This window comes from Rhinatrema bivittatum, chromosome 5 (assembly GCF_901001135.1).
Source record: "Rhinatrema bivittatum chromosome 5, aRhiBiv1.1, whole genome shotgun sequence".
NCBI classification, from domain to species: Eukaryota; Metazoa; Chordata; class Amphibia; order Gymnophiona; family Rhinatrematidae; genus Rhinatrema; species Rhinatrema bivittatum.
The window spans coordinates 303,262,884-303,280,771 of NC_042619.1; the positions used below are offsets into that span (position 1 = coordinate 303,262,884).

General features: G+C 49.4%; 1 protein-coding gene across 4 annotated transcripts in view; it reads left to right on the plus strand.

Moving 5' to 3' along the window:
* ZMIZ2 (zinc finger MIZ-type containing 2) overlaps positions 1-17,888 on the plus strand; it is a 151,460-nt gene that overhangs the window by 61,208 nt on the left and 72,364 nt on the right. Inside the window, exons 1-4 of one of the 4 annotated variants that reach the window (XM_029604218.1) lie at positions 5,544-5,558; positions 6,061-6,129; positions 15,560-15,711; positions 16,928-17,042. In XM_029604218.1, coding sequence (XP_029460078.1) covers positions 15,662-15,711; positions 16,928-17,042 — 165 coding nt within the window. In that variant the 5' untranslated portion in view covers positions 5,544-5,558; positions 6,061-6,129; positions 15,560-15,661. Of the gene's footprint in view, positions 1-5,543; positions 5,559-6,060; positions 6,130-15,559; positions 15,712-16,927; positions 17,043-17,888 lie in introns of those variants that run through there. The other 3 variants (XM_029604217.1, XM_029604216.1, XM_029604220.1) reach the window with 3 other exon arrangements.

Genomic DNA, 17,888 nt, shown 5'->3' on the forward strand with positions numbered 1-17,888 from the left:
ATTCCAAATCTGCCTTAATTACCGATGAGAACTAAAATGACGCAATACCAACCACAGCAGAAATCTAGAATGAGTCATGCTGATAGTAATATGGGGGGGGCAAGGTATTTAGACAGGTCGTTCCTACCGCTTATAACCTAAATGATATTACATTGCTACAGACGATACAAAGTTTCAATGTAACGTAAGAACCCTATCTCTTATTGAATACTGTTGTAATGTAAACCGTTGTGATATGCCAGATCAAACAGCGGTATATAAAAAACAAACAAATAAATAAGTGTGTGTATTTTATAATCCAACAATCTGGGCCTTTGGGACTGAGCAAGGCTGTATGTGGGGTTAGTGCGCGCTCTCCAGCCAGCAGCAAGCCAGCTAAACTAAAGGCTGAAAACCTGCCAGCGATTCGGTGGAAGAATATAAAGAATCTGATGCATGTTGTTACCCCTAGCCCTGACAGTGTGCCACCCTCTACAGGCAGGCAATGCAGGTGAATGGGGTGGTGGTGGTGTTAGTGGTGGAAGGGTACCCACCCCAGGGGCTTTGAATTCTGCAACTGCTCCCCCCCCCCCCCCCTACAGAGCCTTCATTCCAAGTGAGAGGAAATGGTGAGAAAATTCCTGCCCATAGCTTTCCCGAAGAGAGCCAGACGATATTCCACTGTGCCCAAAACCTGTAGACACAGCTGTATAACCCCCCTCCCTCAGCCGACAAGTGGCAAAGGTCCCTCAGTCAGGCAGGCTGCGGGCAGGGTCCCACCAGCGGGAGCGGAGAAAGGAGGAATGCCTGCACAGGGTCAAACCACCACCCCACACCACAGCTCAAATCAAAACAGGGCGTCGAACTGGCTTCACAGGCTGTGTGCCCTGCCAGCACGACCAGACCGGAGGTTACCCGTGACACGGTTCTGAGGACGGGGCTGCTCCCATGGCACGAGGAGCGGGGCAGCGTGCAGGAATGGGAGCCGTCACGCTATAAATACTGTGCTGCCGGGACACGGCCCCCTGTGGATGTATTTCTGGCTTGACCTTCCGGCCTAGAAAATGGGAAAGTGTTCAGTGTCCACCGGTCCTCCTGGGAGCCCTTCTCTAACTCTTGGAGATGCCTCTACGCAAGACAACACTAGTGGGGGGGGCCTCATCTGGAGCGGTGCATAGTTTTTGGAAGGAAAGAACCGGGGCAGAAGAGAGACAGGGAGGATGTGATGCAGACACTGACAGGGCTCAGGAAGTGAGAATAATGCACAAAAAGGCAAACGTATTTTTTTCAGTGGAAAGGAAATTGTAGAACAAGGTATGAGGCTGGAAGAGGGAAAGAGTCGGGATAAACGTAAGGCAAAATTGTTTCTCCACGGAATGGCTGGATACACCTCCCATAACCAAATCCAAGAAAGCCTGAGACAGGCACGAAGGGGGAGGCGGGGAGAAGGGAGGCTAAAGCTGTAGAGCAAGTGTGTGGTCTGGGTGGGATTGCAGTAGGAAGAGACAGGAACAGTCCTCACGGTCACTTTCTGTGTTATTTCCTGTTTTTCATTAGCTCCAGGCTTTTGCTGCCTATGGAGATTAAAACACTCGCTCTTTTAAAAAAAAATAAGATACTCATAAAGCTTTTTTTTTTTTTTTTTTTGGTTTTTTTACCTGACCACTTCCTACTACTGCTCCTTCGGGCTGGAATCCTTGTGCCACCCATGCCATGAGCCTTCATGCATAGCTCTCCAGGGATATTTCCCCCCATTTTTCTGTCCCCTCCCAACTGACTTGAGTCCATATACCGGAGAAGAGTGGATGTGGTCCCTCTTCATTAATGTGCTGGCAAAGAGAAGACTGGAAACTACGGGGCGTTTTAGTCTTTTCTCAGTGGTGGGGAAAATGTAGATGGAGACTCTCCTGAAGGAATTAATAGGTGCAGGATTCAGGTCAGCAAGGTTTTACCAGAGGCCAACCATGTCAAACAGACCTGAATGGCTTTTTCTTTTTTCTATTCAGTGATAAAGGAATTAGATCAAGGACGTGTGTGCTGGACGTGGCTTTACGTCAGTGTTTTCCAGCTTTTTTTCCAAGACCAAGGTACACCTACATTAACAAAAATGCCACAGGGCAAGCAATGTGGGCGCGGAGAGGATTCATACGGTCAAAAGAAGAGCTAGGGATGCGCAAAGAACTACAAATCTCTCTTCCAAATTTGAAAGCAAAGGGAAATAAGGGGGCTGTAGTAGACCCATGTTAACTCTCTGCTTCAACGGCAGGGGAGAAGAAAAACTGATACTTCACGCATATCCAGCATGGCTCTCTGCTTCAATGGCAGGGGAGAAGTAAAACTGATACTTCACACATATCCAGCATAGCTCTCTGCTTCAACGACAGGGGAGAAGGAAAAACTGATACTTCACGCATATCCAGCATAGCTCTCTGCTTCAACGGCAGGGGAGAAGAAAAACTGATACTTCACACATATCCAGCATAGCTCTCTGCTTCAACGGCAGGGGAGAAGAAAAACTGATACTTCACGCATATCCAGCATAGCTCTCTGCTTCAAAGGCAGGGGAGAAGAAAACAACCAATAAGGGCTGAATAACATAGTCTGGGTAAAACAAATAAGCATGGGTGTAGCTTGCTTATTGCGGCGGTTACTACCCCTACTACCCCTATCTAATCAAGCTTGATATTTCACTTGGATGCAGCTCCATCACTGCTCTCTACATTAATGGTGGGGGTGGAAGGGAAATAGAACCAAAGAGCTAAGAGAAACAGATAAGTATGAGAAAAAAAATGTGTGAAGCTTGCTGGGCAGACTGGATGGGCCGTTTGGTCTTCTTCTGCCGTCATTTCTATGTTTAACCCATCACAATGGCCCAGTTCCCTCTCCATACAAGTTCAGGAGAATGGAGAGAGGTTGGTGTGATTATGAGCTGCCAGTTTGTGCTTGGCTTCCTTGGCTGCTGCGTCTGGCTGCCAGAGCTCCTCCACTGCTGCTGCTGCTCCCAACACCTAGAATGAGGGGCATCCAGTACGCCGTGCACCCTTGTCTCAACTCAGCCCGGGAATAAGAGAGGCTACAGGACTTGGATGGAGAAGAAGAGGAGGTGCTGTGTGCATTGTGTGCCCCACTCCAGGGCTCATGCTGTAGATAGGAAGGAGAGGCCGGCATGATTGCACGCGCCCTCAGAAAGCAGCTCCTCTTATGTTTAAGAGCTGCCACTGTGTGGGAACAGGGCAGAGCCAAGCTGCTGGTCTAGATCTGTGCATCGGGCAGTGGTGAATTTTCCATGGCACACCTGGTTGACTTGGATTTCAGCAAAGCTTTTGATTCTGTACAACATAGGAGGCTCATGAATAAACTGAGCAGCCTGAGGGAAGGTGCAGGACTGGATTGAAAACTGGTTGAGTGATAGACGACAGAGGGTGGTAGTAAATGGAAGTCATTCCGAGGAGGGAGCGACAATTAGAGCAGTGCCTCAGGGATCGGTCTTGGAGCCGGTTCTGTTCAGTATTTTTTGAGCGATATTACGGAAGTGTTGGAAGGAAAAGTCTGTCTTTTTTGCAGGCGACATTAGCATCTTTAACCAAGTGGTCACACCTGAGGGAGTAGCCAGAACGAGAAGTGATTTAAGAAAGCTTGAGGAGTAGTCAAATGCTTGGCAGTTGAGATTCAGTGCAAAAAATGTGGAAAGTCATGCAGTTGGGGTGTAGAAATGCAAAGGCGCTATATGAGACGGTGCATGAGAAGTTGATGTGCCCCGACCAGGAGAGAGACCTCGGGGTGATCATGCCTGATGATCTCAAGGTAGCGCAACAGTGTGAAGAGGGCGGTGTCTAAAGCCAGAAGAATACTGGGATATGCCACTGTCAGCAGAATAAAGGAAGTGATCCTGCCACCGTACAGGCCTCACCTGGAATACTGTGTTCAGGTCTGGAGAGCTCATCTCAGAAAGGATACAGAGAGGCTACAGATGGTCCAGAGACAGGCAACTCAAATGGTGCGGGGGCTGAATCAGATGCCATATGAGGTATTTGGGGTTCTAAATGTGATACAGTGATACAATGTGAATCAAACTTTTAAATACTTGAAAGGTATTAGTAATGCACAAGAGGCAAACTTTTTTTTTTTTTTTAACTAAAAAGTAAGTTCTGAAACTAGGGGCATAAAATAAAGCTCACAGGGGTAGACTGGGGACCAACATCAGAAAATATTTTTTCATGGAAGGGGTAGTGGATACTTGGAATGCCCTCCCAGGAGAGAAGGTGGAGAAAAAACAGTTCTGGAATTCCAGAAGACATAGGATAAACCCAAAGGATCCCCAAGATGGTAATGAAGCACTGTGGGGCAGTTACTATCCTAAACAGAAGGCATGGGGGTAACCTGCCCAGAGCAGCAGTTACAACATTAAAAAACAAACAAAAAAAAAAAAAACCCCTTTGCTGGGCAGACCCGATTTATTTATTTATTTATTTCAAATCTTTTCTATACCGTCACTAAGTTATATACCATCGCAATGGTTTTCATGTAGGCACATAAATTAATGTAGGTGAATGCGTACTATAGTACATTCTAACAGGTGCCACAGAAGGTTCAGTTACAATATATGGTTAAAGGCCATTTGTGTCTTTTTCTGCCGTTCCTCATTATCAGGCCGATACAGTACAGTGTGCTAGCTCTACCCCCTTATTCAGTAAGGGGTAATAGTGCGTCGAAAACGCGCGTCCAAGCCCCCCGAAACTAATAGCGCCCGCAACATGCAAATGCACGTTGATGGCCCTATTAGATATTCCCACGCGATCCCGAAAGTAAAATGTGCAGCCAAGCCGCAGAAATTAGCGCCTATTTCTGCCAGCGCCGGGGAAAGTGCACAGAAAAGCGGCAAAATTGAGCGTCGGCTGTCAAACTCGCTGACAGCCGCCGCTTCCGTCAAAAAAGAGGCGCTGGGGACGCGCTAGTGTCCCTAGCGCCTCTTTTTATCGTGGGCCCTAATTTGCATGTTTGTCCCCCCTGAATCGCACGCACAGGAGAGCGGGCACCTTTACTGTATTGGCCTGTATGTTATTCTTCCCCGCTGGTGTTACTTTCCTTCTCTCTAGTACATGCACCCAGCAGCACAGTGTCGTCCCATGTCCGAGAGAAGAGGATGCCATGCCCCACGTAGATGTGCCTCGTCCTGCTCTCTGACTGTCACTAGGTGATGCTGTGAGAGCAGGACGCGGGTTCCCCCCTTCCCTGGGAAGTCTGAGGGTTGCAGTCCGTGTCCGTTCAGCGCGTTTTAAAATACAGGAGCTGAATTAAATCCGCAGCGTTGGTGAAGGTCGCCCTTTCCTCAATTACAGGCAGTGAATTTATAATTTGTTGTTGTGTACTTGGGAGTGCGATTGGCTGGACAGAGAGAGGGTCTGTGGGCGAGGAGAGGAGGCCGAGGGAAACGGAAGGAAGAGATGGGGGCGGGACTGGAGGGTCGGAGGGGGTGGGGTGGGGGGAGCACTGTGCGACAGTGAGGGGCAGGGGAAGGCTGTAAGAGAAAAGTCTGCTGTGCAGGGGAGAAACACAGACTGACATGGCAAACATATCAGGTGGTTCTAAGGAAACAGCAAAGTGTGTGTGTGAGAGAGAGAGCGCCAGAGATGATGATGATGATGGTGATGGTGTGTGTAGAGAGAGAGAGAGGGCGTATTACAGGTTGCAGCATCTGCCAGAATGAGTCTGAGGGTCGGAGAGAAGAAAGGAGGCGGGGGACGGGAGGGGGAGTAAAGTGTACGAGAATGATCGCAGAGACGTCTTTCTTGCTGCACGTTAAATGTGGCATCCTTGCTTTGCGAAGGGAACACGCTGAACCTGGGAGAGGACCTAATGTTCTGTGCTCTGATGCAGGAGAGAGGGGGAGGCTGGACTTTCTCCGTACTCTCCTCCAGTTATTTACTTATTTGATTTATATTCTACCTTTCAGACTGTAGGAATGCTCCCACCTTCTCTAGTCCTCCGTTTTTCTGTCTAACGAGGCGGGGCGAGCAGAACCTGCTTCTGACGAATATGTAGAGGGGATTTAAATATCTAAGATTCGTCTGTTCTTTCCAGTCCTATTACAGATCCTAAATGAACAGGGAGGCTGAGCCAAAGAGACAGACCTGCGTGGGAAACTGACGAGTAAGCACGGGAAGTAGTGGGGTGGGTGAGCACTGTATAACCCAGGCTCTTCTCTTTCAGACACACATAATATATATAAATATATATATATATATATATATATATATATATATATATATATATATATATATATGGATAAAGGAAGAGCTTGTTAGTATAAAGCACCACCAATAATAAGCTTGTTAGTATAATGCACCACCAATAATTTCTCTGCTCAGAAGCTGTATATATTGGACTCCATATTTACATTGTACATTTGTATATAATTAACCCTCTCTATCTCTCTTTATTTCTTACAATCCCAGTTCATTAGCCCTTGTTAATTGTAACTGCTTCTTTTCATCACGTTTTATTATGTTTTTTGGTTGTATTCTTCGCACCCCTGTTTTCTGTAAACCGACATGATGTGAACGAGTTCATGAATGCCGGTATAAAAAAACCTTAAATAAATAAATAATCTTTGGGTAATTAGTTAATTCAGACAGAGAGTCTCAAGCTGCCTGTGTAGGGTGAGTGGCTAGGAGGAGGGTTTGTATCTGTTCACTTGTGTCCATCTCCTGAGCCATCCGGTTCTGGTGGTGAGAGGCTCTATATCTGCTGGGTCTCGCACTTTAAATTTGATTTTACTTTTTTATATTCTGCTTTATCAGGCACTTCAATGCAGATTACATTCAGGTACTGTACCTGTATTTCCCTACCCCCAGAGGATTTACATCCCAAATCACCACCACCCTCCCTGCACCCTACAGATTCATATCCCACCCTAGAGCACACTCCTATATTCTGCCCCCCCCCCCCCAGCAGCAAAACATGCTACAGCTTTCTCCCTCACCCAACATACACCCAAATCACCCCTACCCTACTCTCCTGCAAAACATGCTACAGCTTTCTCCCTCACCCAACATACACCCAAATCACCCCTACCCTACTCCTAGATCCCTCCTCTCCTGCAAAACATGCTTCAGCTTTCTCCCCCACCCAACATACGCCCAAATCACCCCCACCCTCCCTGCCCTACTCCTAGATCCCTCCTCCCCTGCAAAACATGCTTCAGCTTTCTCCCCAACCTAACATACGCCCAAATCACCCCCACCCTCCCTGCCCTACTCCTAGATCCCTCCTCTCCTGCAAAACATGCTTCAGCTTTCTCCCCAACCTAACATACGCCCAAATCACCCCCACCCTCCCTGCTCTACTCCTAGATCCCTCCTCCCCTGCAAAACATGCTTCAGCTTTCTCCCCCACCCAACATACGCCCAAATCACCCCCACCCTCCCTGCCCTACTCCTAGATCCCTCCTCTCCTGCAAAACATGCTTCAGCTTTCTCCCCCACCCAACATACACCCAAATCACCCCTACCCTACTCCTAGATCCCTCCTCTCCTGCAAAACATGCTTCAGCTTTCTCCCCCACCCAACATACGCCCAAATCACCCCCACCCTCCCTGCCCTACTCCTAGATCCCTCCTCTCCTGCAAAACATGCTTCAGCTTTCTCCCCCACCCAACATACGCCCAAATCACCCCCACCCTCCCTGCCCTACTCCTAGATCCCTCCTCTCCTGCAAAACATGCTTCAGCTTTCTCCCCCACCCTTCCTGCAACCTACAACTTGCATTCTGCCTCTTGTCCCACAGTGATCACTGAAGTCCCTCCCAGACAACTCCGCCCTTGCTTGAATCTCTCCTCTCTCTCTCTCTCTCTCTCTCTCTCCTGGCTTTAACTGACTTGCTGTGGGCTATTTATAATACCAGCTCTCTCCAGCTACAATCCCTGCACCTCCCCCACCACAGATGTTCTGACACCTGCTTTACTTCCACTTCCTTCTCTCTCAGGCCTGCCCAGAGGTGTGATATCTAAAGACCCTGCCTCCTTGTCCTCATCTCCTTCCCCCCCCCCCCCCCCCCCCCCCCCCCCCCCCCCCGATTTAGATTCGGATAACTTTATCGGCATCACAATTCTACAGGCTTTGCCATAGTAAAATGATTAAAATATAAGAGTAAGAAAAGAGAGGGAAATTTTTACATTGGTAAGTCAAGTTAAAGGTACAGCACCAGGGACGTGTCTCAGGTTTTGGTCCTGGTTTTTATTGTCCCTGGTCCAGTTTCATTTCTGGCCTGGTGGCAGGATACCACATACTTTGCTGCTATAGCTGCTGCTTCTCCTCTTTCCCCCAGGATTACCCAGACTTTATCCTGCTCCATTCTTTTCTGGGACGTCTTGGGAACGTGCTTGCACCCCCACAGGAGGAAATGCATTTCTCTTTCTATTTCTCCAGTGTTGCATTGTATGCAGATTCTGTCTTCTGGGGGGGGGGGGGGAAATTCCCCTTAAGTTCTTGTCTGCATCTTTGTTTTTCTCACTCTGCAGCCCTCAGTTCATGGCTTAACTCAGTGATGTCCAAACAGGTTCACCACCCTCCAGCTAGTCTGGTTTGAGGATGTCCCTGATAAATCTGCATGAGATATAGGGTTTAATTTGTAGACAAAAAGGAACTGTGGATTGGCTGGGGAGGAAGGGGAGTGGGAGGAGTGGCATCAGGGCAGGGTGTGACCTGGGTGGGGGGAGGCAGGAAAGGGCCAGGTCTAGGGCTGGGCGTGAACTGGCTCTCTCTCACCCACATATGTGAACACGCTCCTTATCCCAGTGATCCTTCATCATCAACCCCCAGCCATTCTTCACCTACCAGTGAGCACTTCTGGGTGACGGACAGCTGGGGATTGAACACTTTTGGGGGTTGTGTTGGAGGGTCACTAAGATAAGGAGGGGAAGGGTAGAGAGAATGGGATCCTTTCTCTCTACCCTCCTCCTCCTCTCTGCCCCGGTGATCCTGGTTCTCAAACCCAAGACTCCACCCCCACCCCACCCCCATGATTCCTCCAATGGTCCTCATCTCCCCCCCCCCCCAGTGGTCCGAGAGCCCCTAAGTCTTACCCCTAATGCCTGGTAGTTCTTGAGCGCCCCCCCCCCCCCCCACACCATAGTTACAAATTCCCCCTTTCTGGAAAATTATCCTCTCCAGCAACTCTCGGCCCTCTCCCTCTTTGGCTAGTAAGGCACAGGCCTCCTCTTTGAACTGGAATGCCTTGTGGGCAGGGGCAGACTGGCACGCACCACTTACACTCCTCGTCACCTCAGACAGGATAGGGGAGGGTCTGCAATTCAAAAGTGTATCCTGCTCTTTGCCTCCTGGGGAGAGAAATAAGGAGCTCTCCTCACTCCCTCACCCCCTCCCCTCATTTATTCTTTCCCTGCCTCCTCTAATCGCCTCACTCACAGACTGACCCCCCTTTTTTATCTCACTCGTACCTTACAGACCCTCTGATCCCATCACTCAGAACCCTCAGCCCCATCAATCCCCTCCGCTCATTTTCCCTCCCCTCCTTCTGATCTCATTTTTGCCCTCCCCATCTCCTCCCTCACTCTCTCTGCTTTCTTCTGAGCCCTTTATTTACTTTCCCTCCCGACCTTCCCTCACTCTCTTCCCCTCCCCATGTGTGGTCACAAGCAGCAGAGGCAACAGGACAGGGAAACCAACATGGGAAGCAGCAGCCTGGCTGGGAAGATGGCACGGCCCAGTAGTGGAAGAAGCAGTGGGGCTGACAGGCATTCTCCCCATGTCTCTCTGACTTGGCTATCATCCATCAGAGTCTCCTGAATTGTGCTAGGAAATTGGATGTGGCTACAGCTTACCTCGGGGTAAGCTGTTCCAACACTCTGCTTTGCCTCCTGTAGGGGGGCAGGGATGGTCACCTCTGGTCCTCAAGAGCCACAGAAAGGCCGGGTTTTCAGGATATCCAGAATGACTATGCATGAGGTAGATTTGCATGCACTGCCTTCATTGTATGCATATCTACCCTGTGCATATTCATTGTGGATATCCTGAACACGTGGCCTGTTTGTGGCTCTCAAAGACTGGAGTTGGCCTTCCCTGCGGTAGGGCCTAGGGGGCCAGAAATGATATGTGTTATCATTGGCTCTGGTTTTTTTTTTTTGTTTTTTTGCAGGGGCTATGGAACTTATTTACACTGTCAGCTCTGCTCCCCTTCCTTGGGTCTAGGAAAAAAGGTGACAGAATGCTATTTTGGGTCATTCCACCAGAAATTCAGCCCTGGGTATGGATAACAGACAAAATAAAAAAAAAAAGGTTTGACTTAGCACAAGTTTGAAACTTGTGGGCTGTCATTATTATCATGGAGGCTAGGGTTGAAGCCTTAACAGCTGGCACTATTGCTCATAAATTTCAAACTTACGCTACTTCAAACCCTTTTTTGTGTCTGTCCTCTGTAGTTTCTGCTTCAGTAACACTTCTGGAGCTGAATTAGAGAGCAGAATGGCTGTTCTGGCCCCTCCAGATCCCCCTTCCCCCCCCCCCCCTCCATCTCCTCTTCTCTGCAGGTTGCCTAAATCTGAAAAGAAGTTCCAGAACTGTTCCAGGCCGTCCTGATGAGATAAATTTGCATCATTCAAAGACTCACTATATGCAAATCTATCTCCTGTGTATTCATGAGGGATATCCTGAAAACCCGACTGACTGGGTGCCTCCCTCCCCTCCCCCAGGGCCGGTTTGAGCACTGCCTAAGATTCTGAGCAGCGCGGAGGCAGAGATTTGTGAATGCCGAGAATGATATGGAGCAGGCTTCTGCCTGCTAGTATTAGACAGATAATGAGGAGCTTGTCAGACTACTGCATGAGGTCTTTGAGGACGAGCGAGCGTTGGGGGGAGGGAGAGCTTGGGTATTGCTGCAAGTGCTGCAGGATTCTGGCTTGTTTCAGCTCCTTCCAGCTGCTGCAGATGTTTTTTTCTGCATGTTGTGACTGTGTCACTGATGCTTCGTCCCCATTGCTTCTTCTGATATGCAGTGTGTTCTTCCAAAGCTATTTAGGCTCAGCGTCACTGCATTACTGCTTTAGGGTTACGTACGTGTGTAATGGATTATAGGGCCAGGATACTCATAGTTTTAAGCTGTGGGTGTATATAAAGGATTACAGGAAGTCCTTGCATTTTGGACACAACCTGTTCCTGAAAACGTAACGTGAAACTGATTTCCCCATAGAAACGATGTTCTAAATGGGGGCAGGGCCGCCATCAGGGCAGTATTCTTGGGCCTGCAGTATGGGGCCCCAGGATCTACTGCCACATATGGGGGCCTGCCGCAGCCGCTAGGCGGCAGGTGCGCTTGGGGGATGTATTAGTTCATGGCAAAGAGGCCCACTGAGGCTCTCTCCGACAGTCTGTCGCCCAGGGGCCTACTGAAACCTGGAGCCGGCCCTGGGTGCGGGCCCCAGAGAAGGGAGAGAATCAATGCTATGCGTGTCTTTTAGACATGCATAGCATTGATTTACAGAGCACCGCAGACAGAGACTCGTCCGCGCGCTCTGTCCTGCCAGCGTTCACTGTCTGATGCGGCTGTGACGTCACCGCCGCGTCAGACAGTATGCGCCGGCAAAGCGCGCGGGCCGTCGCTGTCTGCTTGCTGTATGGGGCCTCAAAATTCCTGATGGCGGCCCTGAATGGGGGGAATTGGTTTCAGGACCAAAGCCCTATTTATCCTATTTTTACTAAAATCTATTTTTTTTACGGTGCTATCTGTTGCTAAATCCCAGAGTAGGCACTTGTTAAAGCATTCTAGTTTTTTTTTTTTGTGCCTGAAAGTGCAAAGGCATGTCTAGAGGTCACTGCACTGACATTGTTCTGAGCAGAGAAAGTCCCCAGTGCTCTTCCTGGCGATGTCACCTTGTCGGTCTTCAGTCATCAGAATGCTAACGTGCATCTGCCAGGACAATACTTGTGCTTTGTGAAGTCAAAACAAATGCGGTCAGATTGAATAGTGAGTGTTAATTTAAAAACGTAGCAACTCGAACATCTTAAAAGGGGAGGGAGAGATTCTGTATCCAGTCAGTCTGACGCTCTCTCTATATGAACTTCCACTGTAGAGGGGCACTTTGAATCGAGGTGGGGGGGCGGGGTGTTACAGAGACATTTCAAGGTATTCATAATAAAACTGACATCCAAATTGACTACCAGTCTTTAGTGATATCAATTTTACTACGAATATCTCGGAATGTTTCTGTAAAAGCACCACCCCTTAAACCCCCCCACCTTCCGAAACCCCTCTTTCCCCCCCCCCCCATGTACTCATCAGCGTGCAAAGCGAAAAAACAGCACAGGCGGGATAAATTTATCGCACCTTGCGGAAATTACCTGCGCAACGCGGGAGCGGGGTAATTATCCTAACCACACACCCTTTTTTTTTTTTTTTTTATCGCAAGCGCTCTTCCCGCTGTATTTATAGCATTTTGATAATTCTAAGGGTACGTTTCTAGCTGAGGTAACGGAGGGGGAAGTGACTTGCCCAATGTCACAAGGAGCAGTGGCGGGATTTGAACCCTGGTTTCCCCAAGTGGCAGCCCGCCGCTCTAACCACTAGATTACTCCTCCCAGTGCTCCCAGTTTAGGTATGTATGGTAGATTTATAATGTTCAGGCTCTGAGTACATATAAGTGAGTAACAGCATTAATTACTGGGAGTGGGAGGAGGCTGGGGCCTGGGCTCTCTTCAGAAGCAGACTTCTGCACACATTCCTGGCGCTGCAAGGATGGGCTGCTGGAGGTTGGCAGAAGGCCAGCTTTTGACACTCGCGCTTCCTGCGGGTATTTGCCTTTAATTTCCATTGAGCAATGGAGAGGGAGAGAGAGAGAGAGAGAATTCATCCAGTTGTTTAAGGTCCTCTGGCCGGAGAGCTGTGCGCGTGGTCCACTTTGTGCAGTCCGGTGCCCATCAGCCACTGTGGCAAAATGTGTCTCCGTGGCCTTTTGACTTTCGTTTCCCTGTGCCTCCGATAACGTATCAGAATCCGATTTAAAAGCAACCAGATTATAGAGCTCCCAGCCCCCTGGGCAGAGTGCCAGGTTGCCCTGTGCATTGGGCGTGGTTTGCAAAAACCGGATCTAGAAGCTTGTCAGGCCCATCTTTAGTGAGAGGGATTTTCCTGCTGGCTTTCAGGCCGATGCAATATCGGTGCGGGGAAAAGCGCTCTCCCAACGTGCGCCTATCGACCCTCTCCGGGGAGCCCGATTTAATATTTAAATCATCTGCTGCGGTAAAAAGGAGGCTCTAGGGGCCATTTTTTTTTTAATTTTAGTTTTTTGCATTCTGTCCTTTTTGTTCCTCAGATTTAATAACGCCACGATATTAAGTTTGTAGGTAGTACATTTTTTGAGCTGTTCAAAAATTAACGCCTGCTCTGGGCAGGCTTTAATTTCTGAGAATAAAATGTGCGCATCGGGCGCATATTTTTTTTTTTTCAATTGGGGAAGAATAGCTAATAGCGCTCATCACATGCATTTGCATGTGATGAGCGCTATTAGTTTCGCAGAGGGTTGGTCACGTGTTTTGGACGCTCTAATCCCCTTATAGCATAAGGGGTTGTGGACGCGCATCCAAAACATGCGTCAAACCACACGTTAAACAGAGCGCTCGGCTGAGCACTCGGTGTTGCATCGGCCTGTTTGTGAAGAAAATAAAAATGTTGCATTTTTCTATGGATGTTACTCAATCTGTGTGATCCGGCATTCCTGTACCATTCTGTACAGTGCCTCCTGCTGAGATAGGCTGGACTGCGGAAGCTATGAGCAGTTGAGCACCCCTTTTTCCACACACATTCAGTGCTCCTGAATCTCCTTACAGCACCTCCTACTGGGAAAAACTGGGACTGCAGGAGCTGTGAGCTCCCCTACAGTCTGTGCTCCTGCACCATTCCCTATAGTGACTCCTGCTGGGAGTGACTGGGACTGCAGGAGCTATGAGTTCCCCCACAGTCTGTGCCTCTGCACCATTCCCTATAGTGACTCCTGCTGGGAGTGACTGGGACTGCAGGAGCTATGAGTTCCCCCACAGTCTGTGCCTCTGCACCATTCCCTATAGTGACTCCTGCTGGGAGTGACTGGGACTGCAGGACTGTGTACTTCCCCACACTTTGTACTCCTACAGTATAGATTCAAGGTAACTAATTATGGTCCCTGTGAACTCCCAGGTTAATGGTAATGTAGTTTGGAATAGCCAGTAGGTTCTGCTGTCATATTGCTTGGCTCTTCAGAATTGGGAGGGGGGGGGGGCAGACAGTGGGGCCTGCCTGCCATACTTTTATAACGTGCAGTCTGTCCTTGCAGTCCTTAACCCGATCCTTACTAGGCCTTGCCCTTGCAGCTCCCGTGTTTGCCAGGAGCCTTGTTTTTGCCAGAACCAGGCTGGACGCCAAGTTCTTGCGGACAGTCTGTAAACTTGCTGTAGTACTCCAAGCCAGACTCTTGCATAGAGAATGTGACGACTTCCCTTCAGGAAAGAAAGTGTGAAAATCCCCGTTTAACCTCCCCACAAACTGTAGTGGGGTGGGGGTCGGGAACTGGTGAAGGACAGGAAGGGCAGGGATGTGGGAGGAGGATGCTAGCCCATGGATTGGGCCTCCTGCCCGTTTTGCTTTTATGGACACCAGCTATCTACGGAGGGACATGAGCCACAGAGGTTAGATGAGGTGAAACCCATAAGTACAACAGCCTTGCATGACCCACAGGTACAGCCAAGAATTGCCTTTTTTTATTACATTAACTTTTAAAAAATGTTATTTGCTTGACACAGCTCAGGGTATGAAGCATCCTGTTTCTAGGTGATGACCCTCACTACTCATTTTAATTGTTAGCCGACCTCATCCTTTTGGTTACTCTGTCCAGTTTATCCCTTATCAGTTTTTTCCTTTTAGTCTGTATTTTTGAGCAGAACTCCAGAGCAGTCTGCGTCACTGTTAGAAGAGGATATTGTCTTTCTGAGCCACCTTCTTCCCGCCACTTAAAATATGCTGAAAGTAAAAAAAAAAACAACCCCCAATCTAAACTGCTAGAGTAGAACTGAAGATGTCCTCCCAGCTGTGCAGTGGTCAGAGGTAGGGAAGGGGACATGTACTATCCAAGAAGGGGGAAGGCAGAATGATGTGTGCATTGAGGGGGGGGGGGGGGGGGGGGGGGGGAGGCAGGAACTGTAGTATCTCTGCATGCTTTGCAATATCGCCTCCTGCTGGGAGCGGCTAGGACTGCAGATGTGGAGAGCTCCCCTCAGAGACTGTGCTCCTGCACCATTTCCTACAGTGCCACCTGCTGGAAGAGGCAGGGATTGCAGGAGCTGTGAATTCCTCCCTGTTCCCTTCATCACCTTCTCCTGGGGGAGGCTAGGACTCTGATTATGAAGACTGATGTTGTTATATAAGTAAAAATTGATTGTAAGTGGTTGTTCTCTGTCCCATTACTCTAATCTCTCCGGCCACCTGAGTGTGTTTCTTGGCAGGTCTCTTTGTCCTAGTAATGACTAGAAGGACTTGGCTTGTTTGGCTGTTTCTTTGATGCGCTGGACTTTCTTTCTCTCTCTTTTTTTTTTGTAGGTAGTCGGGGGTGAAGGAAGCGCACAGGAATAGCTTGCTCTTTCTCCTCTCAGCTGACAGTACGGAGTCCTCCCCTCCCCCACTCTCACCGTTCTACAGCCAATGAACTCCATGAACCCCATGAAACCATCTCTCCCACCCACGCCACATGGGTGAGTACAGTGGAGTATGCGAGGCCCCCATTCTAGGGAAAGGTGTGCGGCTTACAGCAGTTACCGTCAGGCATTTAGTCCCTCTGCTTGACTCTCTGGCCAGTGGTCTCTCTCTCTGTAGCTCACCCCTCTTGTTTGCTGTCTTTCAGTAGATGGCCAACACATTGTCTCTGTGGCTCACTTCTCTATTTAGCATGCTCTTTTCTCTCTCTGTGGCTTGCTCCTTTGGCTCACGTGTGCTCTTCTCTTTGTATGGCTTGCTCCTCTGGTTAGCGTGCTCTCTCTCTTCTGTGTGGCACACTCCTCTGGTTAGCGTGCTCTCTCTCTTCTGTGTGGCACACTCCTCTGGTTAGCGTGCTCTCTCTTTTCTGTGTGGCACACTCCTCTGGTTAGCGTGCTCTCTCCTTTCTGTGTGGCACACTTCTCTGGTTAGCGTGCTCTCTTTCTGTGTGGCACACTCCTGGTTAGCGTGCCTTCTCCTTTCCTTGTGGCTCATACCTCTGGCCAGCATGCTTTGCCAGCATCCCCTTCATCCAAGTTCACACCTGGAGCAGGCAGGCAGTGGGAGGTGAACCCCTTAACTCCCAAGTCACAGCCTCCTGCAAGCTGAGCTGCATGCAGGGTGATGCCCACCTTCCCTGCTGGCACACCTCTCTGATGAAGTAACGGGCCTCTGCATTCCCACTACAGCAGGCATCTCCCTGGGTGCTCTAGATCATGAAGGGAGGAAAATACTATTTATCAGCCTGACAAATGGGCCACAGAGACCTAGGGGGAACTGTCTATAGACAGCCTGCAGGGAAATAAAATGACTTATTTCTGTTTGTCAACACATTTGGAGACATTACGGCCTCCCCAACCCCAGATGCAGCAGCTGCTGCATCTCAGTGTTGTGTTAGCTCTTGTGTTAAATAGACAGCCCCCAAACAGAGCTGCCAGTGAGCTCCCAGGACCTGAGGCCAAGGCAGCTCTTGTTTTGTTCCCACTGCATCTATGGAGCTGTAGTTCTTCTAGTTCTACTTTTGTTTGTAGAAAACTCTGGACTACAAGCCCCAGTACACCATAGAAATAAAACCGGGACTGGTTCAGTCCGCCCTTAGGATACGGAGCCAGTTTGTGTAACCCCCCATGTCCTCTTCTTAAAGCAGTTTTCTTCCAGAAGAGCCCTTAATTAGCTGTGCATGTTTCTTCTGTTTTGTGGTTTCTAACATTACAGTGATGGTTCATTTGCTTACGAGTCGGTTCCTTGGCAACAGAACACCAATCAGCCTGCTGGATCTCTCTCCGTGGTAACCACTGTGTGGGGCGTGAGCAATACATCCCAGAGTCAGGTGAGAGCAACCTTCTGCCATCCAATCAGGTAGCAAGGCAAGTGGGAGCAGGTCCAATCCCAGGCACTTGGGGGAGATCCTCTCTAACCAGAGGGCAAGTTTAAGCTCTGGTCTGCTAATTGATTCTGTAATTAGGGGTGCAGGATGGTCGCTACCCTGTGAATGGCAGCGTTTGCCCTCCGAAGCCTTCCTTTGGCAGTTTTATACTGCTGTCGTGCCTTCTCGCTTGCGTAGTGCGAGTGCGGCTGCTACTGGATGAGGGGGAAGTGCATTCGCGGCTGCCCAAGTTTGGCTGGGCTCTGCCATCTCCCGCTTGCTCCATGGCAGCAGGTGTGGCTCCACAGTCCCCTGTGCCATGCCCCTGTGGTGTGGCATGGAGGAATGGTGGACGCCATGTGGCACCGCATGATGAAGTTGGCAGGACGGTATCCGTTGTTCACGATGACCGGTTGCTGTTGCGCAGGTGTGCGACAGCAGGCCACACTCAGAAATAGGGCCTGTGGCAAGGCCTGAATCCTTGGCGATAATAGGTTTCCTGCTGGGGTACCCAGATGATGCCAGTTCATCAGTCAGCCTGAGCCAGTCCTGGTTTTGCTCCGTCTTGCCAGGTTCAGTAGGACAGGCGGACACTACAAATCCCTATGTGCCATGAGAATAAAACCAGGACTGGCTCAGCCTGCCCCTGATGATGTGGAGCCATCTGGTCACTCCATTTCTGGTCTGTTAGTGACCATGGTGGGGAGTCGCCTTTGGCCCCTTTTTCAGTCCCAGGGGAGTTCAGCTGCAGAGGAGGTTCTGGTTACTGGAACCAGGGGTAAGAAGTATATTTAACATCCAGGACATTTT